This window comes from Coregonus lavaretus (genome assembly GCF_964263955.1).
Source record: "Coregonus lavaretus genome assembly, chromosome: 33".
In the NCBI taxonomy this organism is placed as follows: domain Eukaryota; kingdom Metazoa; phylum Chordata; class Actinopteri; order Salmoniformes; family Salmonidae; genus Coregonus; species Coregonus lavaretus.
In genome coordinates, this window is record NC_140020.1 from 19,452,581 (window position 1) to 19,470,900 (window position 18,320).

Here is an 18,320-nt window from a genome sequence, read left to right on the forward strand (position 1 = left end):
AATATTTGCCGTTTTTTATATGATAACTGATGATCAATGGGCCCCACCCCGGTCGGTAATTAGACTATGCTTACTACAAGTTTAGATAGCTGGCCGCTAGGCTAACTTACAAATTTAAAATGTTTTTGCTGACATAGGCTAATTAAGTGACTGATTTCAACCAAATTTCGAAATTGAACCTTGTGTATTCTATTATGCTAACTCTCAATAGTAAGTTGAGAGACCCCGATTGAGTTTCCCTCCCACTTATTGGTCCGCGGGCCTACAAATGGGGGGCCGCCAGTTGCCCTTCCCTGCTGTAGCCTATTCCTCTTGACTCTAAATGTCCTGAGATGTGTGGCTGTCCGACTGTATGGCTAGGGGGTGTCTGTCCCTATGGTCATAGGACAGTCATTAAAATTAGATTGTGAAGGATCAAGAGGCACTGGTTTTGTTTTATTGGCAGATTGGCAGATTGAGCTGAGTTGAAGCCATGCTAGGCCTTCCACACATACCGTACTGTATGTGCTGCCAACAGTATGGCGCTACAGCACATGAGGGACATGGCTGGGAAGGCCTGTGGACTGTAAATCAACTCCTCTCTCTGAAGCTTATGCAGTTGCAAGCGTGCTGTAAGCTACAATTTGGCTTTTCAGTTTTGCAACCATCCTTGAACAGTCTGAGCATAACTGAATGAATATCACAATCAAGAATGTTGTTTCTGAAAGTTCTCTCACACCTTAATTTGAATTCTGTTACATTCCCTGCTTTACTTAGTTGTTTCTTGCTAGTCCTTTACACCCGTAACCGTATTCTGGTTGAAAATTGCACATTTGGGCACTGATAAGCACCTAAATTGGAACACAGTGTTTATAAATGACGTCAGAGCTCTGGCTCTGTGCTTCACAGCGCTGTATGGGTTTTGACTGACAGACGTTCTGAACTTGAGCACCGTGTGCGACAAGAGGTTGCCCCCATGCCTCCTGCTAATTGGGCTACTTTTGCACATTTTTTGTTGTCTGAGTGAGAGAAATGCTGCATATTAATTTTTGAAAGATGAGACGTTGAGGATTATAATATATACCGCTTTAATGTCATACAAGCAAGCCAAACACCCGTGAGTCCAAATGTGCACTTCACATTTCCATATCATAAAACTTATGTCATACACAGTATCAACAAGATAACATGGCGTCATACCCTGGATGGTTCTGAACAGAATGAGCTTATGTTTGTCTATTCTGAAGAATATTTGCTGCAGAACACGCACCTGAATGCACGCATGACTGCTTTCTATGTGCATCAAAATTAAGATCTGTTTCTCTGAATTGCCCTGTGTAAGACTAACACTGTAAGATCATATTTTATAACTTAGCTAGTCATGTTGGCAATAGAACAAGCTTTCAAATTTATAATGGTCAGTTTTTGGATTGCGTAAACAACTAAAGTAATTGAGTGATGGCGAGGATGCAGCAGAATTGTGTTCCAAACAAAACTACAAGTGTGCTTGCTGTAGTTCCTCAACGGCACAGCTAGGAGAGCTCAAAAAAGCACCTTATAGTTGAAGACTCTTCTTTGAGTCATAAAAGTTCATTGAAATTACTTAGGAATTGTGCAGACTTTGGAGAGGTGTGTGGCCACTTGGAGACACCAGTTAGTCCCCTCACTCAAACCTTTGTAATTTTTTTGTCTTATGTTGCACCTACCCCACATCTTCCAGGAATATTCTTATCATGTTACTGAATGTATACAGAGTTTATTTCAGATTTTGTTATCTAATGCGGTGTAAAGTACAGTAAATGTAAAATGCACATAAAATCTACAGTGTAATGTTTGGATTCAGTCTTGTGTCAGATGAACTGTTGTGTCCTCAACTTTGGTCAAATAATTTCTCTATAATCTCCAAAATGTTCCCTTTCAATTTCTATCATGCCTATTGTGATTAGGTGATGTCGAAGGAGTCAGGCGCAGGAGGGTAAATCACAGAATAACAGGCTTTATTCTGCAAATACAGAGTGAAGCAATAATGCGTCAAAAACACTCCAGTGCGCAAAACAGGCGCACTGGAAAATACAAGGCACACAGGGAAATATCCCGGCAATGCAAAATACACGGAGCTCCACCGAGCTTCTCTCTCCTCCACAATAAACAATCACACACAAAGACAAGGGGGCAGAGGGAACACTTATACAGGTACTATTGAGGGGATATGAACCAGGTGTGTGTAATGAACAAGACAAAACCAATGGAATGATGAGATGAGGAGCGGCAGTGTCTAGACGGCCGGTGACGACGACCGCCGAAACCTGCCCGAACAAGGAGAGGAGGCAACTTTAGAGGAAGTCGTGAGACCTATGTATATGCCTTTCATATTTCTTCTGTATAAAACATTTCAATTTAGCCCTATCCATATAGGCCGATTCCCACAAGTTAAAGGGTTTAAGTAGCCTCAAAGTAAGCCTCAAAGTAATCAAAGTGAAACTGTAATCTTCCAAGTGTGTATTCATGAAACAGTATTATATCAAGTTTTTGCCCAGAGGCAGAAATGGATCGAATGCAATCCCAAAAAGGTCTTGTTCTTCACAAGTCTACCTGTACAGAATGATGAGAAACTAAAGAAGAGCTATTCCTCATGTGCTCAATTATTTATTATCTTACTGGTGAACTACCAGCTTCCATAGTCCTGCATTCAAATAGCAAAGACATTCCACCATACCTCAGAGAGAGTCACTTTAAAAATAGAAAACTAGTTGAAGATATTATCAAGCATCTTCATTACTGGGGGGTGGATCCCCTTCCCTCCCCTTTCCCCACCCACCCTCCCTGCTTATCCTTCCTGGTGCTTTCCCTCCTATGAGTTACTGCAACACAGGCATGCGCCATGTCCTCCCCCTAGCTTCATCTCCTTCCACACACAGCAGTCCAGTGAGCATGTAGGCATGGTGTCAGAAGGAGGCAGAACAACAGACTTGTATGAATCTAGCAGCCAGCAGTGCTCCTGACTTCGGCCAGCCTGGCACTACTAGAATGGAACATTGATTCATGTTACAGGAGGGGGTCGCAGTTCCAGAGCGATCCACTAGGTATCATCCTCCACCTCCTCACTCACAGTCTGGACTAATCATTATCTTATTGGTGTCACCTGTGTCTACCTGTTCACCTGTGTATGTATGCCCTCACTTCCCTGTGTTCCCTTGATCAGTTTTCTCTGCTAGTTTCTCTATGTCCAGCAGTACTACGCAGTGTCTGATCAAAGACCTATGAACAGGTACTTGAAAAGTGTTCTCCCTGTTTCGTTATTTGTTTCAGTCTTAGGTAGTATTTCGTATTTTGGCTGTCAGACGGTTTTTGGAGACTTATTTGCTCTACCTTTCTTTTATCGTGATAAGTCCGTTATTTTGTATTCTAGCTTCGGGACCACCAGTAAAGATCCTTGTTTCGCCATCTCTGCCTACTTCCTACTGTATATCCTGCACCGCACCATGGTCACACCTCACACCAACCCTTACAGATTCATAGAGCCATGCAGGAGACAAACTCATCCGTGTAACGCCTAGAGTGCGTCCTCAAGCCTACTTATGGCCTGCTTCACACCTTACAGTAGCTAACGAATACAGCATTTTAGCAGCATCTGAGGGGAGTGATAACATACATACCGCTGCTGTTTCTGACTGATGTTGTTGTTGAATAGGAGGACCAACTGGCTGAGTCCCAAGCACCATTTTATACGCCTGCCCTTCTAATGCCTCTCTGAACTTGTATTATTTAACCCAATCATTAATGTAACTGGAGTTTAGTGATAAAGGACCTGTCAGGGGTTCAGTGGAGTGGAAAGTGTGGCACTTTGGTCTGTGTGTGGAGGCTCATTCATTCCCCTTTCTGTTACACACATGTTAGTCGGCACAAACGACTCTCCTTTTCATGAGAGAGAGAGAGAGAGATCTTTAATCTAAGGGATGCCCCTGATGACGATATGGATGAGCCAGACGTCCTATAGAGTCAGGTCCTGTCTGTACCTGCAGGCTATTACCTGGGTATTAGGCCTCAGAGACTAGCCTACAACCCAGTCATGACTCTGCCATGTAATCTCAATGTACAGTATATACCTAGTATTCATATATTCATGGTAGGCATGAATTTCTGTGCTGTACAGCTCGAATTCAAAATAGCCCTAACTATCTCAATCTTTATTGTGTCTGAGTGGAAACCCTGTCCCTGTCAGCCTGATTGAGTTTGTAAGTTGTGTATGCACATAATCATATATTTATTTTATATAGTGCTTTTCATTACAAAGAGAATCTCAAAGACGCTGTAAAAACAAATAAAACAAATGTAGAGGTCTGGCAGGTCTTTGGTGACATCAGACCAAAGCTTTGGTAATGGAGGATGTTTTCACAGTCATTCTAGTGGAGATATTATCTGGGGATATTTACCAGATGGGCCCAACACTATTATCCATTCCCCACCTGCAACTCATAAATCACGTTAATGTAACCCAGGGCTTTTCCAATCATACCCAGAAATGCAATGTGTTTTCATGTCAGATATGTAGGAAATGGCGCCAGATATGTAGGAAAGGAAGAATGGTGCCTGAGGGGATGGCTGCATTTTACGGGCTCCTAACCAATTATGCTATTTTGTGTGTGTTTTCACATTGTTTGTAACTTATTTTGTACATAATGTTGATGCTACCATCTCTTATGACCGAAAAGAGCTACTGGATATCAGAACAGCAATTACTCACCTCAAACTGGACGAATACTTTTTTCTTTAATGAGTCGGACGCGAAGGATATAATGTTGCTCCCTGACAAGGCCCAAATCCCCGTCATTTGCATGAAGAAAATAAGGAAATACAGGGGCGGAGATCAGGGTGCCTTATGAGAATTCATCGGTGAGTGGGTAAGCCGTCTCTACCATCCGTTCTAATAGACAACGTGCAATCACAGGAGAATAAAATGGTGCGCGATGTCTAATATTAATGTAGTCTCAAGGTATTGCTCGCCTGAGGTAGAGTACCTCATGATAAACTGTAGACTACACTATCTACCAAGAGACTTTTAATCTATATTTTTCGTAGAAGTCTATTTACCACCACAAACCGACGCTGGCACTAAGACCGCACTCAACGAGCTGTATAAGGCCATAAGCAAACAAGAAAATGCTCATCCAGAAGTGGTGCTCCTAGTGGCCGGGGACTTTAATGAAGGGGCCGCAGACTTTAATGCAGGCAAACTTAAATCCGTTTACCTAATTTCTACCAGCATGTCACGAGTGCAACCAGAGGCAAAAAACTCTAGACCACCTTTACTCGACACACAGAGACGCATACAAAGCTCTACCTCGCCCTCCATTTGGAAAATCTGACCATAATTATATCCTCATGATTCCTGCTTAAAAGCAAAAACTAAAGCAGGAAGTACCATTGACTCGCTCAATACGGAAGTGGTCAGATGACGCGGATGCTATGCTACAGGACTGTTTTGCTAGCACAGACTGGAATATGTTCCGGGATTCATCCAATGGCATTGAGGAGTATACCCGGTCAGTCACCGGCTTCATCAATAAGTGCATTGACGACGTCGTCCCAACAGTGACCGTACGTACATATCCCAACCAGAAGCCATGGATTACAGGCAACATCCACACTAAACTAAAGGCTAGAGCGGCCGCTTTCAAGGAGCGGGACACTAATCGGGACACTTATAAGAAATCCCGCTATACCCTCAGATGAACCGTCTAACAGGCAAAGCGTCAATACAGGACTAAGATTGAATCCTACTACACCGGCTCTGACACTTGTGGCAGGGCTTGCAAACTATTACAGACTACAAAGGGAAACCCAGCCGCGAGCTGCCCAGTGACGCGAGCCTACCAGACGGGCTAAATGCCTTTAATTCTCGCTTCGAGGCAAGCAACACTGAAGCATGCATGAGAGCACCAGCTGTTCCAGAATACTGTGTGATCACTCTCTCCATAGCCGATGTGAGCAAGACATTTAAACAGGTCAACATTCACAAGGCCGCGTGTAAGACGGATTACCAGGAGGTGTACTCCGAGCATGCACGGACCAACTGGCAAGTGTCTTCACTGACATTTTCAACCTCTCCCTCACCGAGTCTGTAATACCTACAGTTGAAGTCGGAAGTTTACATACACCTTAGCCAAATACATTTCAACTCAGTTTTTCACAATTCCTGACATTTAATCCTAGTAGAAATTCCCTGTCTTAGGTCAGTTAGGATCACCACTTTATTTTAAGAATGTGAAATGTCAGAATAATAGTAGAGAGAATTATTTATTTAAGCTTTATTTCTTTCATCACTTTCCCAATGGGTCAGAAGTTTACAAACACTCAATTAGAATTTGTTAGCATTGCCTTTAAATTGTTTAACTTGGGTCAAACGTTTCGGGTAGCCTTCCACAAGCTTCCCACAATAAGTTGGGTGAATTTTGGCCCATTCCTCCTGAAAGAGTTGGTGTAACTGAATCAGGTTTGTAGGCCTCCTTGCTCGCACACGCTTTTTCAGTTCTGCCCACACATTTTCTATAGGATTGAGGTCAGGGCTTTGTGATGGCCACTCCAATACCTTGACTTTGTTGTCCTTAAGCCATTTTGCCACAACTTTGGAAGTATGCTTGGGGTCATTGTCCATTTGAAAGACCCATTTGCGACCAAGCTTTAACTTCCTGACTGATGTCTTGAGATGTTGCTTCAATATAGCCACATAATTTTCCTTCCTCATGATGCCATCTATTTTTGAAGTGCACCAGTCCCTCCTGCAGCAAAGCACCCCCACAGCATGATGCTGCCACCCCCGTGCTTCACAGTTGGGATGGTGTTCTTCGACTTGCAAGTTCCCCCTTTTTCCTCCACACATAACGATGGTCATTATGGCCAAACAGTTATATTTTTGTTTCATCAGACCAGAGGACATTTCTCCAAAAAGTACGATCTTTGTCCCCATGTACAGTTGCAAACCGTAGTTTGGCTTTTTTATGGCGGTTTTGGAGCAGTGGCTTCTTCCTTGCTGAGCGGCCTTTCAGGTTATGTCGATATAGGACTGGTTTTACTGTGGATATAGATACTTTTGTACCTGTTTCCTCCAGCATCTTCACAAGGTCCTTTGCTGTTGTTCTGGGATTGATTTGCACTTTTCGCACCAAAGTACTTTCATCTCTAGGAGACAGAACGCGTCTCCTTCCTGAGCGGTATGACGGCTGCATGGTCCCATGGTGTTTATACTTGCGTACTATTGTTTGTACAGATGAACGTGGTACCTTCAGGCAGTTGGAAATTGCTCCCAAGGATGAACCAGACTTATGGAGGTCTACAATTTTTCTTTCTGAGGTCTTGGCTGATTTCTTTTGATTTTCCCATGATGTCAAGCAAAGAGGCACTGAGTTTGAAGCAGTGGCGGTTCTAGACACATTTTACTAGGGGGGCCAAGGAGGGGCCAGTGTTTAATCAGGGGGGCACACATAAAAAAACTGGCAACACATGATATTCAAAGATTATAAACTTTATTTTACTTTAAAATCATATGACATTTATTATAACACGTATTTTGTACAAGAGTGCAGATGCAAGAGAGATAGTGCCATAAAAATGAAAAAATAAATAAAATAAAAAAATAAAAAAAGTACAGGGTACAAATACAGGGTTCATATTCAATGTGAACAAAACTCCAGGATACAACAAAGGGTACAACAATGTGCCATTTCCTATTTATGGAAGCCCCACTACTGTGGACAGTTGATTCCACATTTTGTTTTAAGAAAGAAAACTTTCTGAGTGATTTATAAACAAAACACACTACCCTGTATCCATTTAGGTAAAATAAACCAAATCAGAAAAGAAATTCAATTCAAAGAGGCTTTACTAGCATGACCATATTGACATACAGTATTGCTAAAGCACATAAACAGGGAAACATGTTACACATTAACATCCAGTAGTCCAATAGGATGCAGACAATAAACATTAAGTTAACATTCGTTTAAAAGCAACAATCATGTCAACACAATGTAGCAATATGAACAACACTGATGGATATCAGCAACAACATGAAAACAAGAATATTACAGGTGTCTGTGTGTGTGTGTGTGTGTGTCTGTGTCTTTGTGTACTTCACTGTCAGTTGATGAGCAGGTGTACAAAAAAAGGCTTTACAACATATATGGGCAAGTCCATTTAGGACAGCACATTTCCACCATAGTTCACATTAGGAAAAAATGACAGCATGAATGCTCACTAAACAAACATATACTACATATACCTTTTTATATACATTTTTTTCCAGTAATTTTTTAAGAGTGAAAGGGAAGTAAGCAATCGCTCATCATAGGATCATACATATTTCAGTTACAATATTAGTTACAATATTAGTGTTAGTTAGATCATCATGTCAAAGCTGGACCTGCAAAGTCTGAACGACACAAGTGTGCAATGATTGGAGTGATTTTGTTTCTTTTTTTTCTTGCTTTGCTTGTTTTCAAAAGGAAAAATCATAGTTGGTAAAAAATAAAATAAACTTTCGTTGAAAGGTATCACACTGTATAATTTACAAATATCTAAAGAGGTTTAGTGGATGCCATAAAACATCTGTGGAGCTTGAAGATTTGTAGTACATAGATGTTTGGCAGAGATAATTCAAAAGAATTAAATCATAAACTCTATCTATCTATCGAGAGAGAGAGAGAGAGAGAGAGAGAGAGAGAGAGAGAGAGAGAGAGAGAGAGAGAGAGAGAGAGAGAGAGAGAGAGAGAGAGAGAGAGAGAGAAGTGTTTCCTTAGAGCAGTACATGCAGCAATCACTTAATGGAGTGATGTCATAATGGGCCACAAAACTTTGGGGATGTGGATGGAAAGTTACAGGCAGGAGAGGGGAACCAACAGAAGCAGGTCTTGAGACATGAGTTTGCCCCTTTTTGAAAACCTCTTGAGAGAGGATTGGTGGGATATATATACATACATACAAACATACATACACTCTAGTAGTGTGTGGAACTACTGGTACTGTGAGGAAAAAAAGATAGATGATGTAAAATGAAAAATAAAACAAGCTTCAGCTTCTTAAGACACGGTGGGTTCATCTAAGTAGACACATGTAACTTCATGTGGACACCAGACTGTCTTTGTCTACACATCTAACTTCATATGGACCCCAGACCGTCTCTGTTTACACATGTAACTTCATATGGACACCAGACTCTTTGTCTACACATGTAACTTCATATGGGCACCAGACTGTCTCTGTCTACACATGTAACTTCATATGGACACCAGACTGTCTTTGTTTACACATTTAACTTCATATGGGCACCAGACTGTCTCTGTCTACACATGTAACTTCATATGGACACCAGACTGTCTTTGTTTACACATTTAACTTCATATGGGCACCAGACTGTCTCTGTCTACACATGTAACTTCATATGGACACCAGACTGTCTCTGTCTACACATGTAACTTCATATGGACACCAGACTCTTTGTCTACACACGTAACTTCATGTGGACACCAGACTAACTCCATTCATTTTACCGGTGGTATTGAGAACAGATAAACCCACCGTGTCTTAAGAAGCTCAAGCTTGTTGTTTTATTGTTCATTATATCTATTTTTCCTCACAGCGGCACTCATACGCTACTAGCGTATATATCATATAGATACACTACAGCAACAGGATACGGCGGTTGTGCTGTCTGGCAAAACGGTCCACAAATACATCAAGATCCAGAGCCTTGGCCCTTCTGGACTCTATGCTCAGGACACCAAGATCACTGAGTCTCTCATCACTAGTGGTGGACCGCAGGAAGGTTTTTATCAGTTTCAGTGTGGAGAAACTGCGTTCGCAAGAGGCTGAGCTTACAGGAAGGGTTACAGCAATCTTGCACAGTCTAAAGAGCTCAAAGAAAACTTCCCTGTATGGCTCAATAAAACAAACCAGCTCAACTGTACTGCATGGCTTTTTGACTTCACCACTCTGTATTTTTCTGTCCAAAACTCTCTTAAATTGATGGAGCTCATGCCCTAAATCATCAATGTCTGCATTATACAAACGGCCAAATGAAAAAACATTGCTCTCCTTTAAAAAGGTATCACTCTGGGGACTGAGAGACTGTATGCTTCTCATGAGCTCACAGTTTGTATTGGAGAAACGTCTGTTCAACTCATTGAGCATGCTGTCAATTACAGGATAGAAAAATGATGTGAGAAACATATCTTTGTCACGTTCTACCTCCCTCTGACCAACAGTGCTTAGCGTGCAGTAGCCACTGAGTCTAGAGCTCAGCATTTTCTGACGTTTCGCCACTGACCTTGTTGCAGAATCACACTGCTCACAAATATTCAATGCTTCATCCCACAACTCATCAAAGAAAGACTCCTGCCTGTGGTCTTTCAATGTCAGGACTAAAGCATTTACTAAGTCAACAGCACTTGACAGATCAACAGTTTGTGACTGTAACATGTCAGACAATAGCTTTGTCTCCCCAAACAACTTACGCAGAGTAACAAGATGCACAACAAATTCTAGGTCAATTTGAGCAAGAAGACCTCGGGCCTCAACAGTTCTTTCACCATGACGTTCTTGAGCAATCTCTTGCAGTAGTCGTTTAAGGGCAGGTAGAGTGTCCATGATATTACGTAGGGCTAGAAATCGGCATGACCAACGTGTGTCGCTTAAACGTTGCAGCTCTCTGGTTCTGCCATACATTTCTCTTTGGAGAGACAGCCATTTTGGGTGCACATATGAGGAAGAAGTAAACATATAAAGACTCTGTAACAAAGAAAAAAACTCCTCCGTTTCTGGGACACTTTTGACTACATCAACTAACACTAAATTCAGACAATGAGCACTACAATGGACGTAGAAGGCAAATTTAGCCTGTTCTTTGATCCTTGCCTGAACCCCTGAATGCTTACCGCTCATAACGGCAGCGCCATTGTACGCTTGGCCTACGAGGTTATTTTTGTAGTCCAGGCCATAACGTTCCAGTAAGTGTACTATTTTTCCAGTAAGCCCTGCTGCATCTAACCTCTCTGCAGATTCAAAATGGAGAAAACTCTCCTTAATGGCCCCATTGTAATAGTACCTGAGTGTGAAGGACATCTGTTCTTTTTTTGAAATATCCTTTGTTTCATCTGCCATGACGCTAAAAACCTCACTTTTCTTCACTTCTTCTATGATTTCAGACCGAACCATTTCTGCCAAACAACCCAAAACCTCATTCTGGATGATCTTGCTTGTGTACTTTGCATTGTGAATGGAAGTTAATCTTCTCTTAACAAGTTGGTCGTGGTTAGCAACTGTGTTAAGAATTTCCCTAAAGTTTCCTTTGTTAGTGGACCCTTCAGATTCATCATGTCCTCTTTGTGCTATGTTTTGTGTAGCTGTAAGCAACAGCACTTCCCCAACTGTTTTAATGTATGCCTGATTTTCTTGTACTTGTTTAGTGTGTTCTTTGTCAAGGAGATCTGTTAGTGTTGCGTCAGTTCTAACAGCTCTTTGATAATCCCTCCATGCGATCATTGCACACTTGTGTCGTTCAGACTTTGCATGTAGTGAAAACCCTGCATTTCTCATAGTTGCCTTTTTCCAGTTTGTAAAACCAGGTGTTGAAACAAAAACGGTGTCTGGGGCATTTGGTGTGCTAAAATGTCTACATGCATAGCAACATGTAGAGTCCGTCATTACAGAATACTCAAGCCATGGATGAGTAGTGTACCAGTTTGGTCTGAAGCTTCGTCTTCTGTCCCCCATCAGTGTGGTTGGGAATATCTTCAAGTTCGGCTGTACTGGTACGTCATACTTAGACTTGCTGATATCTGAAGAAGATGGACAGTAAACATAGGGCACAACTACAACATTTATTTACTGTATATCTGCATGTATTTCAAAATGTAGGCAAAGTATTTACTTTAAAAAAAAAACAGAGCCATATTGACACAAAAAAGAATTAACAGCAGAAAGCAGCATTTTAAGGACACCCAGCAGGCCTACCATTACATTGTAATTGCATTGCTTTGCAAATAGTAAGAACCTTCCTCATCACAAACCTGATGGTGCAGTACTTGATCCACATGGATCCACTTGCTGTCCCTCTGGCTGTTCATCTCTCTGTCCCTGTATGCTTTCTTCTTCATGCTTCTCACCCTCTTCTTCATTCTCCTCGCCCTCTTCTTCATTCTCCTCACCCTCTTCTTCATCCTCCTCACCCTCTTCTTCATCCTCCTCACCCTCTGGAATTTCCCTCTCTTTGTCAGACCCCTCACTTTCATCACATGCTGGCTCTCCCTCTTCCTCAACTTTCTCAAAACCTCGATTTGTTTCTCTCACTTTTTTGTTTGCTGGGGCAAAAAATGACTTTATGTCCCTTCCTCGTTTCATGATAACTATTAGAAGAAGAAAAAACGTAGGGGCATGCATTACATTTTGTTACCTAACCATCCCTCCCTACTTAACACTGGCAGATAACCTGTTGATTACTTTACTAAAAATGTATTTGTTATCGCGATGCAACAGCCAAGACGGATGAAGTTACGTGGTTAACATCACAACATTGTGTAGACCTAGCAAGGATAGCCTACTAACATTTGGATATTTGCTTCTGCTTCGATGAGTTTGCTTAGATATGATTACATTTCTAAACAAATCGAGACCAGACATTTAAAAACTTGATTTGATTTATGTGTGAGGAACAAAAGGAACATGTAGGCTATGTGCAAGAACAACAAGTCACTTATGATATTAAATCGTTTTCCTTACCTTCGACTCCTGCAAATCGTAGCTCCTCTCGCAAATAGTAGTTGCTGAGCTCTCATTCACCGAAGCAGCACCACACGTGGCAGGCAGGCAGATGGCAGGATACAGTTTTTGGGTGCGCCACTCTAATTTACCCGTGTAGAACGTTGCCGTGTAGAGCGTTGCATTAGTTCCGCTTTTGGCGCTCGCGTGTAAAATAGTTATAAATTCATAATTTTTTATTTGGTCAGCACGGGGGGGCCACAGGGGTGGCCAGGGACATTTCCAGGGAGGCACGGGCCTCCCCCGGCCTCCGTGTAAAACCGCCACTGGTTTGAAGGTAGGCCTTGAAATACATCCACAGGTACACCTCCAATTGACTCAAATGATGTCAATTAGCCTATCAGAAGCTTCTAAAGCCATGACATCATTTTCTGGAATTTTCCAAACTGTTTAAAGTCACAGTCAACTTAGTGTATGTAAACTTCTGACCCAATGGAAATGTGATACAGTGAATTATAAGTGAAATAATCTGTCTGTAAACAATTGTTGGAAAAATTACTTGTGTCATGCACAAAGTAGATGTCCTAACCGACTTGCCAAAACTATAGTTTGTTAAAAGGAAATGTGTGGAGTGGTTGAAAAACAAGTTTTAATGACTCCAACCTAAGTGTATGTAAACTTCCGACTTCAACTGTACATGTTTCAAGCAGACCACCATAGTCCCTCTGTCCAAGAAAGCGAAGGTAACCTGCCTAAATGACTACTGCCCCATAGCACTCACGTCAGTATCCATGAAGTGCTTTGAAAGGCTGATCATGGCTCACATCAACATCATCATCCTGGAAACCCTAGACCCACTCCAATTCGCATACCGCCCCAACAGATCCACAGATGACTATCATGGTCCAAACACACCAAGAAAGTTGTGAAGAGGGCACAACAACATATTTTCCCCCTCAGGAGACTGAAAGGATTTGGCATGGGTCCCCAGATCCTCAAAAAGTTATACAGCTGCACCATCGAGAGAATCCTGACCGGTTCCATCGCCGCCTGGTATGGCAACTGCTCGGCATCCGACCGTAAGGCGCTACAGAGGGTAGTGCGTACAGCCCAGTACATCACTGGGGCCAAGCTTCCTGCCATCCAGGACCTATAAACTAGGCGATTTCAGAGGAATTGTCAGACTATTATCTATGCATAGTCACATTACCCCTACCTATGTACAAATTACCTAGACTAACCTGTACCCCCGCACATTGACTCGGTACCGGTACCCACTGTATTTAGCCTCATTATTGTTATTTTATTGTGTTACTTTTATTTTATTTTTTTACTTTAGTTTATTTAGTTAATATTTTCTTAACTCTATCTTCTTAAAACTGCATTGTTTGTTAAGGGCTTGTAAGTAAGCATTTCACGGTAAGGTCTACACCTGTTGTATTCGGCGCATGTGACAAATACAATTTGATTTGATTTTGATTTGAAATGTAAATCATAGCTAGCATGTACTGTATGCAGCCTGAATTTCCCACACACCTTCTAAATGAACTGACACTAACTAATTGACTTGTACCACAGCTTAGTAAAACTAAAAGCAAGCAAATTCAATCCACCTCATTCATTATTTCGGCGTAATCCTTTATAGTTAATTAACTTTTTTTCCTTGTGTCAAATTAGTCCAATTGTATGACGCCGTTGAGAGCAAGGACCCAACCATGCAGATTTTAAAGGAAATATTTAAAACAGTGTGGAACACAGCATGCAGACGGGCCAAATCCACCACTCTCACTGAAATATTTAGGAGACGGAAAAGCGTTACATTTATTAAATTGTTCAAAAGCCAACATATTCACGGCAGGAAGCTCCCAGACAGTAATATGGCTGTGACCCGTCACTACTGAATGGGTGTGCGTGTGTGTGCTCGCATGTGTGTGTGTGTGGATGAATATGGAGCATATCCCCTGAGTGCGTCTATTTACGGCTCTTTTTATAGCTCATGAGCAAGCCCACAGATTTAACTCGTGTATTTTTGCATTTAAAGAGGCAATCTGCAGTTGCTACATAAATTTTTGGACTTGTTAATTAATGACATATATCAATTGATTCTTGAAGAATATAACTTAGAAATGCCTCATGAGCTTAGTTCAACTGTCATACCCCATCAGAACCCCAAATATAAGCTTGTTTTGCTCCAATATTTGTAAACAAAGTGTAGTGGGGGTAATAATGATCAGATATATATATATATATATATATATATATATATATATATATACACACACACCTCACATGCAAATCATAATAAGACTAAGCAATTAGCCTATTGAAATGTTTATTTGACTCCATAAAATAAATAGGAAAATAGAAGGAGACTATGGTTGAGTTACAGTAATTGGCAATCAAGAAATGTCTGAGAATTGAATTCTAAATAAAAGTGTATTTAATTAATTTGTCAAATGAATGGATTCACATACAAGGCATAAAGCCTAAGTTACAAAGCATTAACAAGCATAACAAGGCATCATTCTAAGCATGAACAAAGAGATGCCTACTAGACCAGAGGAAATGAGAATTGATCATACAACCTTCCTCCATGGACTGGATACAGGATAAGAGAGAGAACAAAGGCATTTCATTCCATTCATAACATCTGAAGGTGTAACCTTCACAACCCAAAACCAATAACCATTGACCAATCAAACAATACCAAGTTTACAGTAACCTGACCACCAAGGCCCAATCTCCACAGGGTGTCACAGCATCTAAAGGTGTTTGTGGGGGATGAGACTAATGTAAATAAGACAGGATTCCTTTGCATAGAGTAATTTAGAGTTCACCCTGTACAGAAATAAAAGTTACCACAGAGATAATACATACATATAAATAACATCAGAGTTATCCCCAGTGAACAAGTTTCAGATTGATATCAGACATAGATACTATAGTACTATTCTATCACACATTCAATAGTCAGTCCTCTGGATACTGTAACAGAGAGATACATTGTGGCCCTTTAGAGGGGGAAAGGCTGACTAGTCCTTGGGCATTGTCCTTTGTGTTTTCCTTGTTGTTTCTGGACCATTTGCCATGCATCTCCAGGTAGCAGAGTTTAGGGCCTACAAAATTAAATGTAAACAAACACTGTATAGCCTCAAAACATGGTTAAAACTATAATTTTGATATCATGGATGGTTAATACTTGCATCCATAGCTATGTCTATGAATTTCAGAGTGGTTACATTTCTCCAGCCCCATCCATCAGCTTTTTACAGAAACGGGCGAAATAACGCTTTGTTATCGTTTTATCTGCTGATTGCCGCTTTAAATATTTTACTTCAGGATTACAATGCATGTGCTGTATGGTATGAATTTTAAAATGTTACCATACTGAAAAAAATAGTATGAATAATGTGTATTCACTGGCCTTAGCATTGACAAAGTATGTGTTCCTGTCATTTCAGGTCATGGAACCAAAGGAGTGTTTGAGCTCCTGGCGGGCTGGAGAAGAACTCGAGAAAGTCTTCCCTTCAAGGAGCGTGTGGCAGACGCCTTCGCTGACGTCATGGTGTGCTATACTATGACCAGTTCCCTGTACATCATCACCTTTGGCATGGGTGCCAGCCCCTTCACCAACATCGAGTCGGTGAAGATCTTCTGCCAGAGCATGTGCGTGGCCGTCGTGGTCAACTACTTCTACGTGTTCTCTTTCTATGGTTCCTGCTTGGTGTTCGCTGGTCAGCTAGAGCAGAACCGCTACCACAGTGTGTTCTGCTGTAAGATCCCCTCAGTGGAGTACCTGGACCGCCAGCCCACCTGGTTCAAGACCATGATGAGCGACGGCCATGACCACGTCACGCACCACGAGGTCCTGCCCTACCAGAACCACTTCATCCAGCATTTCCTGAGGGAGCACTACACGGAGTGGATCACCAACACCTACGTCAAGCCCTTCGTGGTCATCCTCTACCTGATCTACGCCTCCTTCTCCTTCATGGGATGTTTACAAATCAGTGATGGATCCAACATCGTCAACCTCCTAGCCAGCAACACGCCCAGTGTGTCCTATGCCACGACCCAGCAGAAGTACTTCAGTAACTACAGCCCCGTGATCGGCTTCTACATCTACGAGCCCATCGAGTACTGGAACTCCACGGTGCAGGAGCACCTCACAACGCTTAGCCACGGCTTCAACAAGATCTCCTGGATGGATAACTATTTTCAGTATCTGAAGGTGGTGAATGTGAGCGCCTCGACCAAAAGTGATTTTATCACAATCCTGCAGGGCTCCTTCCTGCGCAGCCCGGAGTATCAGCACTTCATGGAAGACATCATTCTGTCCAAGACAGATGGAGATGAAATGGAGATCATCGCATCCAGGATGTACCTGGTGGCGCGGACCACGGAGAAGACACGGGAGGAGGTGGTGGAACTGCTGGAGAGGCTCCGCCCCCTCTCGCTCATCAACAACATCAAGTTCATTGTCTTCAACCCCACCTTTGTCTACATGGACCGTTACAGCTCCTCCGTGGTGTCACCCATCCTCACATCGGCCTTCAGCGTGCTCACCATCCTCATCCTCACCTTCTTCCTGGTCATCAACCCTCTGGGGAACTTCTGGTTGATCCTGACCGTCACTTCCGTAGAGCTGGGGGTCCTGGGCCTCATGACCCTCTGGAATGTACACATGGACAGCATCTCTATCCTGTGCCTTATTTATACTCTCAACTTTGCCATGGATCACTGTGCGCCCCACCTGTACACCTTCGTACTGGCCACTGAGCACACCAGGACCCAGTGCATTAAGATCTCTTTAGAGGAGCATGGGGCGGCCATTTTGCAAAACGCCTGCTGTTTCGTTATCGGGATGTTGCCCTTGGTGTTTGTGCCTTCCAATCTGACCTACACGCTGTTCAAGTGCTCCCTCCTCACCGCAGGCTGCACAGTGCTGCACTGTTTCGTCATCCTGCCTGTGTTTCTAACGTTTTTTCCCCCATCAAAAAAAAGGCACAAGAAGAAGAAACGGGCCAAACGGAAAGAGCGAGAGAGGGAGCGGGAGATGATGGAGCGGGAGAGAGTGAGGGAGAGGGAGGAGATAGAGTGCATTGAAGTCAGGGAGAACCCTGATCATGTGACTAACGTCTGAAAGGCTGTGTGTCTGTGAGCGGCGAGCGGTGAGAGGCAGCGGGACGGTCTTGTTGGAAGCATGTCCTAAAGCGAGGGTGGCCATGTATTGTAGCCCCTCACAGGGCCAGAATGGTCAAAGCTGACCGGTCCTCAGAGGGAGGAGGTAGGGAGAGATAGACCAGCAGCCATGACCCAGCCAGACAGCCAGCAGCCATACTGTCTAGAGTAGAGACCAGACCAGACCAGACCAGATCAGACCCATTGATCAGCTACTCCTTCAGACTGGATGGTACAATGTATCTTATCTGCACAGTCTGCGGATGGTTCCCTCTGCTGTTCATACAGACACATTCACACAACCAGGATGAAACTACAATATTCTACATTTACTTACAGCGTAATGTGTAAGTGAATAATATATCTTATTCTAACAATTGTAAATCTACTGTACCATGAGCAAAGCATGG

At 42.5% G+C, this 18,320-nt stretch overlaps 1 protein-coding gene across 1 annotated transcript in view; it reads left to right on the plus strand.

Annotated features, from left to right (window-relative positions):
* ptchd4 (patched domain containing 4) overlaps positions 1–17,872 on the plus strand; it is a gene marked incomplete at both ends in the record, with an annotated part of 45,938 nt that extends 28,066 nt beyond the window's left edge. Inside the window, one exon of the mRNA XM_084151433.1 lies at positions 16,191–17,872. Coding sequence (XP_084007559.1) covers positions 16,191–17,872 — 1,682 coding nt within the window. The remainder of the gene's footprint in view (positions 1–16,190) is intronic.
* Between the last annotated feature and the right edge of the window lie 448 nt (positions 17,873–18,320).